At 49.0% G+C, this 19,709-nt stretch overlaps 2 protein-coding genes across 2 annotated transcripts; both read left to right on the forward strand.

The window, feature by feature from the left end:
* Window positions 1–283: 283 nt before the first annotated feature.
* Window positions 284–6,686, forward strand: LOC118846081 (transcription elongation factor SPT5-like). Its single transcript, XM_036754263.1, has 3 exons — window positions 284–474; window positions 3,935–6,236; window positions 6,297–6,686. Exons 1-3 carry the CDS (start codon window positions 284–286, stop codon window positions 6,684–6,686), a joined length of 2,883 nt encoding a protein of 960 aa, XP_036610158.1.
* A 3,343-nt stretch (window positions 6,687–10,029) lies between these two features.
* On the forward strand, window positions 10,030–12,729 carry LOC118846082 (transcription elongation factor SPT5-like). The gene is made up of 2 exons (XM_036754264.1): window positions 10,030–12,273; window positions 12,340–12,729. Exons 1-2 carry the CDS (start codon window positions 10,030–10,032, stop codon window positions 12,727–12,729), a joined length of 2,634 nt encoding a protein of 877 aa, XP_036610159.1.
* Window positions 12,730–19,709: the final 6,980 nt, after the last annotated feature.

The following is a 19,709-nucleotide window of genomic DNA, read 5'->3' on the forward strand; positions in this document are numbered from 1 at the left end:
CATTGAGAAGGCAAGTAATTTCATATATGTGACACCTGTGAAGCTGTGCAAAATATATCCCTCTTGGAGAGACATGATTTTGACGACCATTAAAGTAGAGACTTCCTGCCCCATCACCCCACTCCTCTGGAAGGTGTGAATTCAGTGGGTTCACAAGTGACCCAAGGGAGTATTTAAGGTAGGGGACTGAAGGAGCGGTGTAGATCATTCAGCCCCACTGACTCTAGCTGGTAACTGATCCAAATGCAGCAGCCTCACAGTCGGCAAAAAGTCTCAACTGAAGATGCCCCAGCTTGGCAATCACCTCAGCGATAGTAGGTCCGAGGACGAGACCCAGGAGGCACACGACACGGCAGTATGGACAGCAGTAAATTCCCCAGCCAAGGAATCAAAGCAGTTGGAGCTGTCCGAGTCTGAGTCCGACTCCGATTCCGACTCCGACTCCAACTCCGACTCCTCCGAATACTACTGGGAGTACGACTCCGAGTCCTAGGAGTCTAGGTCCGAGTCCGACGACTCCAGTTCTCAGACGCTATCTCAATCAGAAGAAGACAGGAACGGAGAGGAAGTGAAGAAGTAAAAAGAGGAGGAGGAAAAAGACGATGAGAAGGAAAAGGACAAGGAAGAAGAGGACGAAGACGGGGACAGGCAGGGAAGAAAGAAGCCAAAACACCAGGGCTTCATCTTAGATGAGGCTGAGGAGGATGAAGACTATGAAGAGGAATCCTTTTCACATCACGCCCCTCCTCTCCGTCCTCTCCCCCGCCACATCTGGGTAGAATCCCTTTGTTCGATGACTTTGGGTGGTTCATTTTCTTTGGTTTTAGTCTAACCTTAAACACCAAATCCATTGGGTGTTTCCTTCTCTGCGTCCTGGGACAGGTTCTCATTTCGGTACATGGAGATGGAATCTCCGCATTCAACCAAACTTGTTTTCCTGTTTAAGAACGTATAATAAATTCAAAATAAAATGTTCAAACTGTCCTCCTTGTCGGTCATTCCTCTTGGCTTTTTCCTCGGTTCTCTCTTTAGAAGGGTTCTCCCTTTCAGGGAGAAAACTCTACCCCTGACACCAGGCTTTCCTGGTTCTCTTCCCTTCAGGGCTACACACGCCGCAACCCCCAGACACCTAGAGTCTCACCGTCTCCCCTCCCCCACCACGTGCAGTAGGACTCACTCAGGCTCGCTCTCCCCAAGGCTCCTACCCACCCAGCCTAGGCCTCCTAAGGGCCCGTTCACTGTCACAGCCTCCATTCCCCCGCCAGCTTCCTACTCATGCCCCTACCTATGGCTCACTAATTTATCTCTTTATTCATTTATTACATTTCTTTTTCTTTCTTTTTTTTTGTCTGAACCTAACAAACCCCAAGTCAAAGGAACATTTCCACACACCTTAGAGAAGAGGACATATATCCCTCTATGGATATACATCTCTGTCAAGAGAGTATCAGATTCTTGAGGGCAGGTACTTGTCTTTTTCTTCTTTGTATCTCCTGCATTTAGCACAGTGCCTGGCACAAAGTAGGAGCTAACACACGTTGATCTTTTTGATATTGCCTTTCAATTGCCGCTGTTTCTTCTCTGGTTGAGACTACATCTCCCAGCTGTCTGTGATCTGTCTCTCTTGCAGATTTTTTAGGGTACCATCTTCCATATTAAAGTCATGTGTCCATTTAGAATAGGCTGTGCAATATGGTGCTACTCTAAGCCTGATTCCTAAGGGGCATCGTGATGGCAGTGAAGTGGAAACCCAGCAGAGCAGCTGGTGGGAAGTGAAGAGAGGACTGGGATTTTGAGCCCTCTGAAAAGGGAAGCTATTGCAGGAGGGTTTGGCTCCTCCAATCAGAGGGGGAGAAGCACATGAGGGTGCTAGTAAGGACTGACTAAGATATAATGGGGCATTTTCACTACCTGAATTGCACTGGAAAATTGAATCGAAAAGCATCTGCACTGAAAAAATGAACACATGTGGCAGAAGAAGAGAGGTGGTGAGTGAGGAAAAAATTCTTTTCAATCAATTTGTTTTTCCTGATTATGGCTTGGTATAAAAGATCACACACACATACAACATATAGCATATATACAAGCCATTCCCCAAAACATAAGTGGTCTAAGGATATCAGCAAAGGGTTCTCAAAAGAAGAACTGCAACGTACTCATAAACACAAGGAAAAAATTGTTCCAGATAAGTAATACTAAGGGAAATGCAAATCCAAATTTCACGCCCTACAAGTTGGCAGTGATTTGCTCCCCCCCTCCCGCAAATGGTTATGGTCCATCTTGGAGGGATTGTGGAATGATAGACATACTGATACAGTGTTGGTGGAGCAGGAAAATCTAACAAACGTCTTGGAAAGCAACTCGTACAGACTCTTTGTAATCCCATTTGGGGTTTTCTTGGCAGAGATACTGGAGTGGTTTGCCATTTCCTTCTCCAGCTCATCTACAGATGAGGAAATGGAGGCAGAAGGGGTTAAGTGACTTGCCTGGGGTTACTCTGCTAGTAAGTGTCTAAGGCCACATTGGAACTCAGGTCCTCCTGACTGCAGGCCTGGCACTCTATGCACAATACTACCTAGGGGCCCCAGAAAGCAAATTGGGATTATGCAAATCAAGTGATAAACTTAGTCTTTGTACCAGAGGCTCCATTTCTGTGCTCCTGGTCTGAGGAAGCCACTGATAACAGGGGACTCCCCAGATACTCTACCAGAGGTAGAGAAATATTTCATTTATTTATTTATGTATTTGGTTGTTGATAAAGACTCGGAAACAAAGAAGCTTCCCATCCACTGGAGAACTGCCAAACAAATTGTGGCACACGAATGTCATGGATTATTACTGTGAAGTAGGAAATGATGAGTGTGATGAATACAGAGAAGCTACAGAGTGGCAGAAGCAGAAGCAGGAGGACAATATACACAGAATTACCACGATGTCAAGAGAAAGAATGGCACATCGCAAAATCAAAAGGGAATGGAACGGAATCAGGAAGATCGAGCAGGCTTGAATGAGGATGAGGGGAGAGCCCAGACTCAGCCCTTGGAGGAGGTGGGAAGTCCACATGGGTTACACACACGGTGCACACGTTTCCAACCTTTCCAAAGTATCCATCAATTGTGTTGATTTTTTTCTCCTTAAAAATGGGGGTGGGGGTGGGAGAAGTTGGGGGCCACTATCGTGATATGAAAAACAAAAGACATCCATGAAGACTTATTTTAAAAAGGACAGGGATCGTTTCCTCTTGGTCCCTGTTTCCCCAGGGTGTAGCACGGTGCCTGGCACACATTAGGTGCTTAATAATTGCTCCTTAATTGACTGACATTTGGGTGGCCATTGAAGGGAAACAAAGAACTGTTTACCTGTTGGGTATTTCATTGGTGCCAGGGCCTTTTCTCAGAGACTATGTGCAACGTCTCCCATCTCTCTCTGTTGGTTTGTACGCGATTGTTTCATGTTGTCTCCTCCATTTGAGGGACAGCCCTTGCATGCCAGCCACTTGGGTTTTTGGTAATATTTAATTTTTTTCCAATGACATGTATAAAGCAATTTAAATTTTTTTTGAAGTTTTGAGTTCCAAATTCTCCCCATCCGCTCTAATTAGAAGGCCAGCAATTTCATACAGGTGGTACCTGTGGAGTCGTGTAAAACATTTTCCTCCTACGCGGACTGGGTGGTGGTGACTATTAAAGTAGATACCTTATGCCCCGCCTTCCCTGGCTCTCCTCCAATTGGAAGAGCACAAAGGATTTGCTTCCTCTTCCGGAATTCCCTGCCCTAGCCCCACCCTGCCCCACCCCCCCCCCTCACTCCTCTCGAAGGTGTGAATTCAGTGAGTTCACAAGTGACCCAAGCAAGTAGTTAAAGCAGGGGACTGAAGGAGCTGGGTAGATCATTCAGCCCCAGTGCCTCTAGCTGGTAACTGCTCCAAGTGCAGCAGTCTCGGCCCCGGCCTAGAGGTGAGTCGCAAAAAGTCTCAGCTGAAGATGTCCCAGCGTGGCAATCGCCTCAGCGAAAGTAGCTCCGAGGACGAGACCCAGCAGGCCCAGGACCCGGCAGTATGGACAGCAGTACCTGCCGCAGCCAGGGAACCAGAGCAGTTGGAGCTGTCAGGGTCTGAATCCGAATCCGAATCCGAATCCGAATCCGAATCCGGGTCCGGGTCCGGGTCCGGGTCCGGGTCCGGGTCCGAGGAATCTGGGTCCGAGTCCGACAGCTCCAGTTCTCAGACGGTGTCTCAATCAGAAGAAGGCAGGAACGGAGAGGAAGTGGAGAAGGAAGACGAGGAGGAGGAGGAGGAGGAGGAGGAGGAGGAAGGCGAGGAGGAAGAGGACGAAGACGAGGACGAGGACGAAGACGAAGACGAGGACAGCCATCCAAGAAAGAAGCCAAAACACCAGGGCTTCATCTTAGATGAGGCTGAGGTGGATGATGACTATGAAGAGGAAGAAGAAGAGTGGGAAGAAGGAGCGGAGGACTTTCTGGACAGAGAGCGGCTAGATGGCTCCAGCGCGGGTTTTGGCAACGGGGAGGAAGACTGCTCCCGGGCCCGGCGCCTCCAGAATGCTTGGAGGGATGAGGGAGAGGATGAGCTGTCTCGTTATTACATGGAGAAATATGCCACTGAATCGTGCCGGGAAGCCCCTAGCAGAGCCTCTGAGCAGCTCCTGGAGGACATCAGCCAACAGTCGCTGCTCCCTGGAATCCGGGATCCCAGACTGTGGATGGTCAAGTGCAAGCTCGGCGAGGAAAGAGCCGCCGCCCTGACCCTCATGAGGAAGTTCATGGTCTCCCAGTTCACCAACAGCCCACTGCAGATCAAGTCGGTGGTGGCTCCGGAATACCTCAAGGGCTACATCTATGTGGAGGCCTACAAGCCCAGCCACGTGGTGGAGGCCATGGAAGGCGTGGCCAGCCTGCGCCAAGGCTGCCAGCACCAGAAGCTGGTGCCCATGCAGGAGATGACGGACGTGCTCAAGGTGTTAGTCAAGGAGGCCCCCAGCCTGCAGCCCAAGAGCTGGGTGCGTGTCAGAGCCGGCCTCTACAAGGATGACATCGCTCAGGTGACTTTCGCAGAGCCCGGCCAAGCAACGGTCTCCCTCAAGATGATTCCTCGCATCGACTACAGCCTCATCACAAGCCCCAGCAAACAGAAAGACGCCTTCGCCAAGAGGAAGAGGTTCAGCAGACCCCCACAGAAGCTCTTTGATGCTCAGAAGATCCAGTCCCTCGGAGGAAAGGTTGGGGCAGATGGAGATTTTCTCACCTTCAAAGGGAACCGCTACAGCCACAGAGGATTCCTCTTCAAGACCTTCGCCCTCTCGGCCGTCATCAGAGAGGGGGTGAAGCCCACGCTCTCCGAGCTGCAGAAGTTTGAGGAGCAGCCCGACGCCCTGCAGGACCTCCCGGTGCGCATCGAGGACAGCCGGGACGCCGAGCGCACCTTCACGCCAGGAGACAAAGTGCGAGTGGTGGACGGTGAGCTCGTCAACCTGCGGGGCCAGGTGGTCAGCGTGCACGGCCCCAAGGTCATCCTGATGCCCAAGCACGAGCAGCTCACCGACCTGCTGGAGCTGTCCGCCTGGGAGCTGCAGAAGGACTTCGACGCGGGAGACCACGTCAAAGTGATCTCCGGACGCTTCCTCGGCACCACGGGCTTCGTCCTGAGAGTGGAGGACAACTTTATCCTCCTCCTCTCCCACCTCGCCAGGGAAGAGCTCAAGGTACTTCCCAGAGACCTGCAGCTCTGCCAGGACACTGCACTCCCGGTGGACGTTTGGGGCCAGCACCGCTGGGCCCAGCTGGTGCAGCTGCACCCCGGCATGGTGGGCGTCATCGTTGGCCTAGACGCAGACACTTTGCAAGTCCTGAACATGCACGACAAGGTGGTCACGGTGCGCCGCCAAGCAGTCACCGCCAAGAAGGACAACCACTTGGCCGTGGCCCTGGACCGCCAACAGAACAGCATTCGCGTCAAGGACTCGGTCAGGGTTGTTGACGGCCCGCACTCTGGACTCGAGGCCGAGATCCTCCACCTCTTCAGAGGAAGTGCCTTTCTCCACTCCAGGAAGCTCACGGAAAATGGGGGCCTGTTCGTCTGCAAGTCCCGGCACCTCCTGCTCACCGGGGCTCCCCAGTCTGCCCCGGGCAACGACTTCTTGGTAAGGGACTTGGATCCCGGCCGCAGCCCTCACGTCGCCAGTCCCAGGCACCCTAGCACCCGAGGGCAGAGGCAGCGAGTACCGGAGAGTGCAGCTGGTGGGAGGCTGAGCCGGGGCCGGGGCCGGGGCCGGGGCCAGGGCCAGGGCCAGGGCCAGGGCTCGGGCCAGGGCTCCGAAAGGGGCCGCGGCTACGGCCACCGAGACAAGGGCCTCATCGGACAGTCTGTGCGCATCTGCCAGGGGCCCTACAAGGGCTACATTGGGATCGTGAAGGACGTGACGGAAGACATTATCCGCGTGGAGCTCCATTCCACCTGCCAGACCATTTCCGTGCATCCTCAGAGACTCGTCCCGCTTGGCACCACTCGCCCCGGACTCTCGACCCCCGGCTCCCAGACTCCCGCCTACGGCTCAGGCTCCTTTCCCTGCCTGTACGGCTCCCAGACCCCAGTGTACGAGGGCAGCTACACTCCGAGCCACACCGGTGCTTGGGACGCCAGCAACCGCAACACACCCTCCAGGCCATAGACTGAGGAGGAAGATGCCTGGCGCCACGAGACCCCCTCTGACCCAGCTGTCGCACCTGACCCTCTGCTCCCACCACTGTACTCCTGGAATCCTTTCCCCATCGTGCCCCTCCTCTCCGTCCTCTCCCCCGCCACATCTGGGTAGAATCCCTTTGTTCGATGACTTTGGGTGGTTCATTTTCTTTGGTTTTAGTCTAACCTTAAACACCAAATCCATTGGGTGTTTCCTTCTCTGCGTCCTGGGACAGGTTCTCATTTAGGTACACGGAGATGGAATCTCCGCATTCAACCAAACTTGTTTTCCTGTTTAAGAACGTATAATAAATTCAAAATAAAATGTTCAAACTGTCCTCCTTGTCGGTCATTCCTCTTGGCTTTTTCCTCGGTTCTCTCTTTAGAAGGGTTCTCCCTTTCAGGGAGAAAACTCTACCCCTGACACCAGGCTTTCCTGGTTCTCTTCCCTTCAGGGCTACACACGCCGCAACCCCCAGACACCTAGAGTCTCACCGTCTCCCCTCCCCCACCACGTGCAGTAGGACTCACTCAGGCTCGCTCTCCCCAAGGCTCCTACCCACCCAGCCTAGGCCTCCTAAGGGCCCGTTCACTGTCACAGCCTCCATTCCCCCGCCAGCTTCCTACTCATGCCCCTACCTATGGCTCACTAATTTATCTCTTTATTCATTTATTACATTTCTTTTTCTTTCTTTTTTTTTGTCTGAACCTAACAAACCCCAAGTCAAAGGAACATTTCCACACACCTTAGAGAAGAGGACATATATCCCTCTATGGATATACATCTCTGTCAAGAGAGTATCAGATTCTTGAGGGCAGGTACTTGTCTTTTTCTTCTTTGTATCTCCTGCATTTAGCACAGTGCCTGGCACAAAGTAGGAGCTAACACACGTTGATCTTTTTGATATTGCCTTTCAATTGCCGCTGTTTCTTCTCTGGTTGAGACTACATCTCCCAGCTGTCTGTGATCTGTCTCTCTTGCAGATTTTTTAGGGTACCATCTTCCATATTAAAGTCATGTGTCCATTTAGAATAGGCTGTGCAATATGGTGCTACTCTAAGCCTGATTCCTAAGGGGCATCGTGATGGCAGTGAAGTGGAAACCCAGCAGAGCAGCTGGTGGGAAGTGAAGAGAGGACTGGGATTTTGAGCCCTCTGAAAAGGGAAGCTATTGCAGGAGGGTTTGGCTCCTCCAATCAGAGGGGGAGAAGCACATGAGGGTGCTAGTAAGGACTGACTAAGATATAATGGGGCATTTTCACTACCTGAATTGCACTGGAAAATTGAATCGAAAAGCATCTGCACTGAAAAAATGAACACATGTGGCAGAAGAAGAGAGGTGGTGAGTGAGGAAAAAATTCTTTTCAATCAATTTGTTTTTCCTGATTATGGCTTGGTATAAAAGATCACACACACATACAACATATAGCATATATACAAGCCATTCCCCAAAACATAAGTGGTCTAAGGATATCAGCAAAGGGTTCTCAAAAGAAGAACTGCAACGTACTCATAAACACAAGGAAAAAATTGTTCCAGATAAGTAATACTAAGGGAAATGCAAATCCAAATTTCACGCCCTACAAGTTGGCAGTGATTTGCTCCCCCCCTCCCGCAAATGGTTATGGTCCATCTTGGAGGGATTGTGGAATGATAGACATACTGATACAGTGTTGGTGGAGCAGGAAAATCTAACAAACGTCTTGGAAAGCAACTCGTACAGACTCTTTGTAATCCCATTTGGGGTTTTCTTGGCAGAGATACTGGAGTGGTTTGCCATTTCCTTCTCCAGCTCATCTGCAGATGAGGAAATGGAGGCAGAAGGGGTTAAGTGACTTGCCTGGGGTTACTCTGCTAGTAAGTGTCTAAGGCCACATTGGAACTCAGGTCCTCCTGACTGCAGGCCTGGCACTCTATGCACAATACTACCTAGGGGCCCCAGAAAGCAAATTGGGATTATGCAAATCAAGTGATAAACTTAGTCTTTGTACCAGAGGCTCCATTTCTGTGCTCCTGGTCTGAGGAAGCCACTGATAACAGGGGACTCCCCAGATACTCTACCAGAGGTAGAGAAATATTTCATTTATTTATTTATGTATTTGGTTGTTGATAAAGACTCGGAAACAAAGAAGCTTCCCATCCACTGGAGAACTGCCAAACAAATTGTGGCACACGAATGTCATGGATTATTACTGTGAAGTAGGAAATGATGAGTGTGATGAATACAGAGAAGCTACAGAGTGGCAGAAGCAGAAGCAGGAGGACAATATACACAGAATTACCACGATGTCAAGAGAAAGAATGGCACATCGCAAAATCAAAAGGGAATGGAACGGAATCAGGAAGATCGAGCAGGCTTGAATGAGGATGAGGGGAGAGCCCAGACTCAGCCCTTGGAGGAGGTGGGAAGTCCACATGGGTTACACACACGGTGCACACGTTTCCAACCTTTCCAAAGTATCCATCAATTGTGTTGATTTTTTTCTCCTTAAAAATGGGGGTGGGGGTGGGAGAAGTTGGGGGCCACTATCGTGATATGAAAAACAAAAGACATCCATGAAGACTTATTTTAAAAAGGACAGGGATCGTTTCCTCTTGGTCCCTGTTTCCCCAGGGTGTAGCACGGTGCCTGGCACACATTAGGTGCTTAATAATTGCTCCTTAATTGACTGACATTTGGGTGGCCATTGAAGGGAAACAAAGAACTGTTTACCTGTTGGGTATTTCATTGGTGCCAGGGCCTTTTCTCAGAGACTATGTGCAACGTCTCCCATCTCTCTCTGTTGGTTTGTACGCGATTGTTTCATGTTGTCTCCTCCATTTGAGGGACAGCCCTTGCATGCCAGCCACTTGGGTTTTTGGTAATATTTAATTTTTTTCCAATGACATGTATAAAGCAATTTAAATTTTTTTTGAAGTTTTGAGTTCCAAATTCTCCCCATCCGCTCTAATTAGAAGGCCAGCAATTTCATACAGGTGGTACCTGTGGAGTCGTGTAAAACATTTTCCTCCTACGCGGACTGGGTGGTGGTGACTATTAAAGTAGATACCTTATGCCCCGCCTTCCCTGGCTCTCCTCCAATTGGAAGAGCACAAAGGATTTGCTTCCTCTTCCGGAATTCCCTGCCCTTGCCCCACCCTGCCCCACCCCCTCACTCCTCTCGAAGGTGTGAATTCAGTGGGTTCACAAGTGACCCAAGCAAGTAGTTAAAGCAGGGGACTGAAGGAGCTGGGTAGATCATTCAGCCCCAGTGCCTCTAGCTGGTAACTGCTCCAAGTGCAGCAGTCTCGGCCCCGGCCTAGAGGTGAGTCGCAAAAAGTCTCAGCTGAAGATGTCCCAGCGTGGCAATCGCCTCAGCGAAAGTAGCTCCGAGGACGAGACCCAGCAGGCCCAGGACCCGGCAGTATGGACAGCAGTACCTGCCGCAGCCAGGGAATCAGAGCAGTTGGAGCTGTCAGGGTCTGAATCCGAATCCGAATCCGAATCCGAATCCGGGTCCGGGTCCAGGTCCGGGTCCGGGTCCGGGTCCGGGTCCGGGTCCGAGTCCGAGTCCGAGGAATCTGGGTCCGAGTCCGACAGCTCCAGTTCTCAGACGGTGTCTCAATCAGAAGAAGGCAGGAACGGAGAGGAAGTGGAGAAGGAAGACGAGGAGGAGGAGGAGGAGGAGGAAGGCGAGGAGGAAGAGGACGAAGACGAAGACGAGGACAGCCATCCAAGAAAGAAGCCAAAACACCAGGGCTTCATCTTAGATGAGGCTGAGGTGGATGATGACTATGAAGAGGAAGAAGAAGAGTGGGAAGAAGGAGCGGAGGACTTTCTGGACAGAGAGCGGCTAGATGGCTCCAGCGCGGGTTTTGGCAACGGGGAGGAAGACTGCTCCCGGGCCCGGCGCCTCCAGAATGCTTGGAGGGATGAGGGAGAGGATGAGCTGTCTCGTTATTACATGGAGAAATATGCCACTGAATCGTGCCGGGAAGCCCCTAGCAGAGCCTCTGAGCAGCTCCTGGAGGACATCAGCCAACAGTCGCTGCTCCCTGGAATCCGGGATCCCAGACTGTGGATGGTCAAGTGCAAGCTCGGGGAGGAAAGAGCCGCCGCCCTGACCCTCATGAGGAAGTTCATGGTCTCCCAGTTCACCAACAGCCCACTGCAGATCAAGTCGGTGGTGGCTCCGGAATACCTCAAGGGCTACATCTATGTGGAGGCCTACAAGCCCAGCCACGTGGTGGAGGCCATGGAAGGCGTGGCCAGCCTGCGCCAAGGCTGCCAGCACCAGAAGCTGGTGCCCATGCAGGAGATGACGGACGTGCTCAAGGTGTTAGTCAAGGAGGCCCCCAGCCTGCAGCCCAAGAGCTGGGTGCGTGTCAGAGCCGGCCTCTACAAGGATGACATCGCTCAGGTGACTTTCGCAGAGCCCGGCCAAGCAACGGTCTCCCTCAAGATGATTCCTCGCATCGACTACAGCCTCATCACAAGCCCCAGCAAACAGAAAGACGCCTTCGCCAAGAGGAAGAGGTTCAGCAGACCCCCACAGAAGCTCTTTGATGCTCAGAAGATCCAGTCCCTCGGAGGAAAGGTTGGGGCAGATGGAGATTTTCTCACCTTCAAAGGGAACCGCTACAGCCACAGAGGATTCCTCTTCAAGACCTTCGCCCTCTCGGCCGTCATCAGAGAGGGGGTGAAGCCCACGCTCTCCGAGCTGCAGAAGTTTGAGGAGCAGCCCGACGCCCTGCAGGACCTCCCGGTGCGCATCGAGGACAGCCGGGACGCCGAGCGCACCTTCACGCCAGGAGACAAAGTGCGAGTGGTGGACGGTGAGCTCGTCAACCTGCGGGGCCAGGTGGTCAGCGTGCACGGCCCCAAGGTCATCCTGATGCCCAAGCACGAGCAGCTCACCGACCTGCTGGAGCTGTCCGCCTGGGAGCTGCAGAAGGACTTCGACGCGGGAGACCACGTCAAAGTGATCTCCGGACGCTTCCTCGGCACCACGGGCTTCGTCCTGAGAGTGGAGGACAACTTTATCCTCCTCCTCTCCCACCTCGCCAGGGAAGAGCTCAAGGTACTTCCCAGAGACCTGCAGCTCTGCCAGGACACTGCACTCCCGGTGGACGTTTGGGGCCAGCACCGCTGGGCCCAGCTGGTGCAGCTGCACCCCGGCATGGTGGGCGTCATCGTTGGCCTAGACGCAGACACTTTGCAAGTCCTGAACATGCACGACAAGGTGGTCACGGTGCGCCGCCAAGCAGTCACCGCCAAGAAGGACAACCACTTGGCCGTGGCCCTGGACCGCCAACAGAACAGCATTCGCGTCAAGGACTCGGTCAGGGTTGTTGACGGCCCGCACTCTGGACTCGAGGCCGAGATCCTCCACCTCTTCAGAGGAAGTGCCTTTCTCCACTCCAGGAAGCTCACGGAAAATGGGGGCCTGTTCGTCTGCAAGTCCCGGCACCTCCTGCTCACCGGGGCTCCCCAGTCTGCCCCGGGCAACGACTTCTTGGTAAGGGACTTGGATCCCGGCCGCAGCCCTCACGTCGCCAGTCCCAGGCACCCTAGCACCCGAGGGCAGAGGCAGCGAGTACCGGAGAGTGCAGCTGGTGGGAGGCTGAGCCGGGGCCGGGGCCGGGGCCAGGGCCAGGGCCAGGGCCAGGGCCAGGGCCAGGGCTCGGGCCAGGGCTCCGAAAGGGGCCGCGGCTACGGCCACCGAGACAAGGGCCTCATCGGACAGTCTGTGCGCATCTGCCAGGGGCCCTACAAGGGCTACATTGGGATCGTGAAGGACGTGACGGAAGACATTTTCCGCGTGGAGCTCCATTCCACCTGCCAGACCATTTCCGTGCATCCTCAGAGACTCGTCCCGCTTGGCACCACTCGCCCCGGACTCTCGACCCCCGGCTCCCAGACTCCCGCCTACGGCTCAGGCTCCTTTCCCTGCCTGTACGGCTCCCAGACCCCAGTGTACGAGGGCAGCTACACTCCGAGCCACACCGGTGCTTGGGACGCCAGCAACCGCAACACACCCTCCAGGCCATAGACTGAGGAGGAAGATGCCTGGCGCCACGAGACCCCCTCTGACCCAGCTGTCGCACCTGACCCTCTGCTCCCACCACTGGACTCCTGGAATCCTTTCCCCATCGTGCCCCTCCTCTCCGTCCTCTCCCCCGCCACATCTGGGTAGAATCCCTTTGTTCGATGACTTTGGGTGGTTCATTTTCTTTGGTTTTAGTCTAACCTTAAACACCAAATCCATTGGGTGTTTCCTTCTCTGCGTCCTGGGACAGGTTCTCATTTAGGTACACGGAGATGGAATCTCCGCATTCAACCAAACTTGTTTTCCTGTTTAAGAACGTATAATAAATTCAAAATAAAATGTTCAAACTGTCCTCCTTGTCGGTCATTCCTCTTGGCTTTCTCCTCGGTTCTCTCTTTAGAAGGGTTGGTACCTTTCAGGGAGAAAACTCTACCCCTGACACCAGGCTTTCCTGGTTCTCTTCCCTTCAGGGCTACACACGCCGCAACCCCCAGACACCTAGAGTCTCACCGTCTCCCCTCCCCCACCACGTGCAGTAGGACTCACTCAGGCTCGCTCTCCCCAAGGCTCCTACCCACCCAGCCTAGGCCTCCTAAGGGCCCGTTCACTGGCACAGCCTCCATTCCCCCGCCAGCTTCCTACTCATGCCCCTACCTATGGCTCACTAATTTATCTCTTTATTCATTTATTACATTTCTTTTTCTTTCTTTTTTTTTGTCTGAACCTAACAAACCCCAAGTCAAAGGAACATTTCCACACACCTTAGAGAAGAGGACATATATCCCTCTATGGATATACATCTCTGTCAAGAGAGTATCAGATTCTTGAGGGCAGGTACTTGTCTTTTTCTTCTTTGTATCTCCTGCATTTAGCACAGTGCCTGGCACAAAGTAGGAGCTAACACACGTTGATCTTTTTGATATTGCCTTTCAATTGCCGCTGTTTCTTCTCTGGTTGAGACTACATCTCCCAGCTGTCTGTGATCTGTCTCTCTTGCAGATTTTTTAGGGTACCATCTTCCATATTAAAGTCATGTGTCCATTTAGAATAGGCTGTGCAATATGGTGCTACTCTAAGCCTGATTCCTAAGGGGCATCGTGATGGCAGTGAAGTGGAAACCCAGCAGAGCAGCTGGTGGGAAGTGAAGAGAGGACTGGGATTTTGAGCCCTCTGAAAAGGGAAGCTATTGCAGGAGGGTTTGGCTCCTCCAATCAGAGGGGGAGAAGCACATGAGGGTGCTAGTAAGGACTGACTAAGATATAATGGGGCATTTTCACTACCTGAATTGCACTGGAAAATTGAATCGAAAAGCATCTGCACTGAAAAAATGAACACATGTGGCAGAAGAAGAGAGGTGGTGAGTGAGGAAAAAATTCTTTTCAATCAATTTGTTTTTCCTGATTATGGCTTGGTATAAAAGATCACACACACATACAACATATAGCATATATACAAGCCATTCCCCAAAACATAAGTGGTCTAAGGATATCAGCAAAGGGTTCTCAAAAGAAGAACTGCAACGTACTCATAAACACAAGGAAAAAATTGTTCCAGATAAGTAATACTAAGGGAAATGCAAATCCAAATTTCACGCCCTACAAGTTGGCAGTGATTTGCTCCCCCCCTCCCGCAAATGGTTATGGTCCATCTTGGAGGGATTGTGGAATGATAGACATACTGATACAGTGTTGGTGGAGCAGGAAAATCTAACAAACGTCTTGGAAAGCAACTCGTACAGACTCTTTGTAATCCCATTTGGGGTTTTCTTGGCAGAGATACTGGAGTGGTTTGCCATTTCCTTCTCCAGCTCATCTACAGATGAGGAAATGGAGGCAGAACGGGTTAAGTGACTTGCCTGGGGTTACTCTGCTAGTAAGTGTCTAAGGCCACATTGGAACTCAGGTCCTCCTGACTGCAGGCCTGGCACTCTATGCACAATACTACCTAGGGGCCCCAGAAAGCAAATTGGGATTATGCAAATCAAGTGATAAACTTAGTCTTTGTACCAGAGGCTCCATTTCTGTGCTCCTGGTCTGAGGAAGCCACTGATAACAGGGGACTCCCCAGATACTCTAAAAAAGGTGTAGGAACATTTTATTTATTTATTTGGTTGGGGCTCCTTATTAGCGTTGCCTTTTGGCTTTTTCCTTGGTTTTGTTTTGATAGGTTTTGATAAGTTTTGATAGGTTGGTCTGTTTCAGGAAGAACCTACCCCTGAAATCAGGCTTTCGTGGTTCTCTTCCTTTCAAGTCTACACAAGCCATGACCCCCAGACTCCTAGAGCCTCACTTTCTCCCCTCATTCACCATGAGAAATAGAGAAGTAGGGAATCACAAGGCTTTCCTCTGCCCACGGCTCCTTTCCCCATGGTTCAAAACAGAGCAGATGGTGGAAAATGAAGAGAAGATGGATTTTGAGGCTTTTGTTGCTCATCCAATCAGTGGTAGAGCAGTACCTGAGGGTGCTAGTAAAGCCCAGGATTAATAGGTCATTTTAATTACTTGAATTGAAATGGAAAACTAAATTGAAAGCTTTGGCACAGACAAAATTAATGTGCTAGCGTGAGAAGAGATGTGGTTTAATAAGAAAAAAATTTCAATCAAATTTCTTTGATAATGGCTTGGCATATGTGCTATAATACACACATTTGCATCATATGTTTGTGTGTGTTCATGTGTACACACAGGTACGTCCTATATATTTATGGGCCTGTATATACACATACACACACATACATACATATATATGTATATGTATATATATGTGTATATATATTATTCCCTTATAGATAAGCTTTCCTAGGATAAATCACCTGCCCAACATTGTACCCTTTGTGATGCCATTTGATGTTTTCTTGGCAAAGATACTGAAGTGGTTTGCCATTTTCTTCTCCAGCTCATTTCATTTCACAGATTTGGAAACTAAGACAAATAGGTCAAGTGACTTGCCCAGGATCACACAGCTGTTAAATGTCTGAGGCTGGATTTGCACTCAGGTTCTCCTGAATCTTGGCTTGGAGCTCTGTCCCCTGTGCCACTCAACTGCCCTAAGTACGTGCTTAACAAATGCTTGTTAACTGAGTATTAGAAAACTGTGAATTAAAAGCTAGATCAATGTGGCTCCATGTGACAGAAAGGAGGCCCCTATAATTATAATCTAAAATATGTTTGCAATTTCTAATAAATATGTTTCACTTTTTTAACATCTTAAAATGGAAATGCTCCTTTTTGGTGTCTTTTTGTGATTTCCCCTCAGTTCATGGCTGCCATTTTTACACACAGTGTAGGAGTATTTGATTCATGGTATCATAAGAAGAGTCACTATTCCTCTCCTTCAGAAACCAATCCTGTTTGGCTTCTACAGCAGAAGCTACTTATCTTTTATTAAACTGAGTAACAAGGAATTTTACAAGTGACCTTGGGGAGAGAGGAGAGGTGATCCCATATGAACTGCCACCAGCATCATTGTAGGGCTGCCTCAGGGAAACAAAGGGACCCTGCAAAATAGTCTCACTTGGCAGCATTCATCAGCTCTGGGATATCATCCCCAGTCATCTCGATAGCAAAGACTGCAAAACTGGAGAACAGACTTGCGTGTGTGGTCTGGAATATTAACAGGGGCTTTTAATTGGAAGGCTTTTTTGCCTGTGGGCCTTTGGGCACTAGGGCAGACAGAACTGAAAACAAGAGAAGATCAAATGGAATTGTGTGTTTACCCCAGTCTCTGCTGACCCTGCAACTGGTTCCCTCTCCTGCCTCCCAAGAATATTCCAGAGAATGAAGGTTAAAACCTCCAAACAGGCAAAATGAAAATGGACACCAAGAAATACTGGTACTGAAAGTTGACCCTCCATGATGCTGAGGTGCAGGGAGGAAGATGAGACCTGAACTTAGGGAAACTATGGAATCAGAGTCTCTCACTTGCAAGCAGCCAGCCAAGAATCTAGTAGAAAAATAAATTGTTCCCCTCACATAGCCAACATATGGTCTTCCAGCCCTTGTTTAAAGACCTCTATTGGGGGGGGGGCACTGTCTCCCATGAAGGCTGCCAATATTCCATATTCAGGTGGTTTGAATTATTTGGAAATTTTTCCATACATCAAGCCTAAATCTGTGTTTTTGCAACTTCCCAACTTATTTCTGTTGTCTGGGGGAGGCAAAACATGTGTAATCTCTCTCCACACGAGATTCCTTCATATACTTGGAGACAGCTATCAAGGCCTAAGTCTTATCTCTCTCTCTCTCTCTCTCTCTCTCTCTCTCTCTCTCTCTCTCTCTCTCCCCTTCTATCACTGCATTTTCAGTACTCTATATTTGTTGCTTGTAATTGCATTAATCAGGCATTCTGAAGTCTGTCAAAGCTTTTTTTTCTTTTAAATGTTGTTGAACAAATTATTTTTTCTGTTCCTACTCACTCCACTATGCATCAGTTAATAAAGGTCTTCCAGGTTTTCTCTGAAGCTGTTTAGTTCATCATTTCTCACAGCACAAAAGTATTCTTATCCTCATGCATTTATATACAGGTGTTTAAGGGGCAGCTAGGTCATGCAGTGGATAGAGTGATTGACCTGGAGCCAGGAAGATTCATCTTCCTAAATTCAATTCTGGCCTCAGACACTTATTAGCTGTGTTACCCTGGGCAAGTCACTTACCCCTATTTGCCTCAGTTTTCTCATCTGTAAAATGGGCTGGAGAAGGAAAGGGCAAATCACTATAGCATCTTTGCCAAGAAAATCCCACATAGAATCACAAAGGGTTGGGCATGACTGAAAAAATTACCAAACAATAACAACCAGTGCTTAGCATGGTGCCTGACATTGGTAGGTATTTAATGATGAATTGATGTACTACAATTATTTAGCAATTCCCTAGTTGATAGGCATTCTCTTAATTTCCATTTTTTGCAAGTATGAAAAGTATTTTTGCACAAATATTATCTCACACAGGGGTGCTTTCTTTGATTTCTTTGGGGTATAGGCTAACAGGGGCATCATTGGGTCAAAGAGTATGCACACTTTAATAGCCTTTTGGGAATAGTTCCAAATTTCTTTGCTGAGTAGTTAGACCAATTTACAGGTCCATCAACAGTGCCTTAGTGTGCCTGTTTTCCTATAGCCATTCTAATATTTGTCATTTTACTTTTTTGTTATTTTTTGTCAATCTGATAAGTATGAGGAAGAAACTCAGAGCAACATTTCTCTAATTATTAGAGACTTGAAGCATTTTTATATGCTTCTTGATAGATTACTTCCTTTAGAAATTGTTTTTTACTTTGATTATCTATTTGACTTTTGTTATAATTTGAAGCAGTTCATTATATATCTTGAATAGAAGGCCTTTATCAGAATAACTTGCTCAAAATTGTCCATTTTATTTTTGTGATCACCTCCATGACTCATTTGTTTATAAATTCTTCATTTAGCCATAGATCTGAAAGGCAATCCCTTCCTTGCTCCTTTGATGTGTTTATGATGTAATATTTTATGTCTAAGACACATATACATTTGGAGTTTGTCTTGGTATATAGGGGGACATGGTGGTCTACACCTTAGGTCAGACTGCATTCCAATTTTCCCATGGTTGTGGGATTGGATTATTGGATGAGCTTTGACATCCTCTCCAAGAGTGAAATGTCCTTCTTCTCACAAGCTTCATTCTTTCCTGACATTGATTGTTGGCTGGGAAGGTTATGAGCATGGACTCCATATTCAGTGAAGGTGGCTTACACTTCAGCTTAACTCTGCTGTCATTCCAAATCTCCTGGGAATAGAACAAGCCATTCTTTCTGAAGGAATTATACCCTAATTCCCTAGAGTTTGCCATTCAGCTTCTGTCTTTTTCTAAGAATCCTCCACCTAAGTTCTCCTCTTATAATTCTCCATGGTGTGGGGGTGATCCTTGGGTTTCAAAAGCTTTGCTAGAGGAGCACAATCCAAGGCAGGTTCTGTTGAATAAGTGACAATAGATGAACGGGGTGCTATCTATTCTGAGGACTAATTGATACAGAAAGTCTCAACACCAGGCAGATTTCAAATGGGGCAATGAAGGTTTTAGCAATAGCAACTCACAAAAACCCTCAACTGAGATTTGGAGAGATGGCCATCTTCTTCTATGGAAGAAAAACCAATGTCCATAACAATAATGAATACAATTACCTAGGGCTCCAAGGTTTGTTGAATGTTTTACCTAGATTATCCCATTTGATCCTCATGATTACCCAATGTGGTAGAGACTATTATCCCCATTTGACAGGGAGGAAACTGAAAGGATAGACTGACAGAGATTAAGTGATGTGACAGAGATTAAGTGATAGCTAGTGAATTCTGAAGTGGGATTTGAACTGAGGTGATCTCGACTCCAAGTCCAGCACTAGTTCCCATGAGGGAGCCTGGGGAGGGTTTTTGTAGGGACATAGGCTGTACTCAAGGATTTTGAGTTCTTTTAACCCTTTCTATCTCTCAGATCCTAGGATTTTGCTGTTGTGCTTTAGGCAGCAAACCAACAAGCAGCTAGTGAACAGCAGGATGGAGAGCACTGTATCAGATCCTGATCCTAACTCTGTCTGGGCTGGAGACACTAGGTAGATTCTCACCTTGCCAAGGAAAAACTCACAATTCTTCAATATTGCTGTGACTCTTCTTTGTCTATTCCTCTGTCTGTCTTGGCACCTGACTGAGGAGGTATGGGGACCCAAGGATGTGAGAAGAGGATCAGGTAGCAAGAATTCAGTTCACCACCTTCCCAAATCAAAATTCACCCATACTCTAAAGAATGTGGTCCTTCCTGAATCAATCAGTTTACCATTGTAGGCTAAACCTCAAAACTCCCTTAAACCCCGTCAGCTCTTAACTTAATTAAATTGGTTCTCAGTTTCCTCTTCTGCAAAGTGAAGGCATTGCATTACTCCAAGGTCATTATTTAGATCAAGAATTCTAATATCTATGCTGATGAAGAGATAGAGTGCAGTGGAAAGAGCCCTGGACT

Source organism: Trichosurus vulpecula, chromosome 4, assembly GCF_011100635.1.
Source record: "Trichosurus vulpecula isolate mTriVul1 chromosome 4, mTriVul1.pri, whole genome shotgun sequence".
Classification (NCBI taxonomy): Eukaryota; Metazoa; Chordata; class Mammalia; order Diprotodontia; family Phalangeridae; genus Trichosurus; species Trichosurus vulpecula.

What these genes read in the sequence shown, in the direction of transcription:
- LOC118846082 (XM_036754264.1), top strand. Translation starts at nt 10,030, where the DNA reads ATGTCCCAGCGTGGCAATCGCCTCAGCGAAAGTAGCTCCGAGGACGAG. An exon ending in CCCGAGGGCAGAGGCAGCGA is followed by an intron (nt 12,274 to 12,339) that starts GTACCGGAGAGT and finishes GGCCAGGGCCAG; the next exon opens with GGCCAGGGCCAGGGCCAGGG.
- LOC118846081 (XM_036754263.1), top strand. Translation starts at nt 284, where the DNA reads ATGCCCCAGCTTGGCAATCACCTCAGCGATAGTAGGTCCGAGGACGAG. An exon ending in TCCTCCGAATACTACTGGGA is followed by an intron (nt 475 to 3,934) that starts GTACGACTCCGA and finishes CTCCAAGTGCAG; the next exon opens with CAGTCTCGGCCCCGGCCTAG. An exon ending in CCCGAGGGCAGAGGCAGCGA is followed by an intron (nt 6,237 to 6,296) that starts GTACCGGAGAGT and finishes GGCCGGGGCCAG; the next exon opens with GGCCAGGGCCAGGGCCAGGG.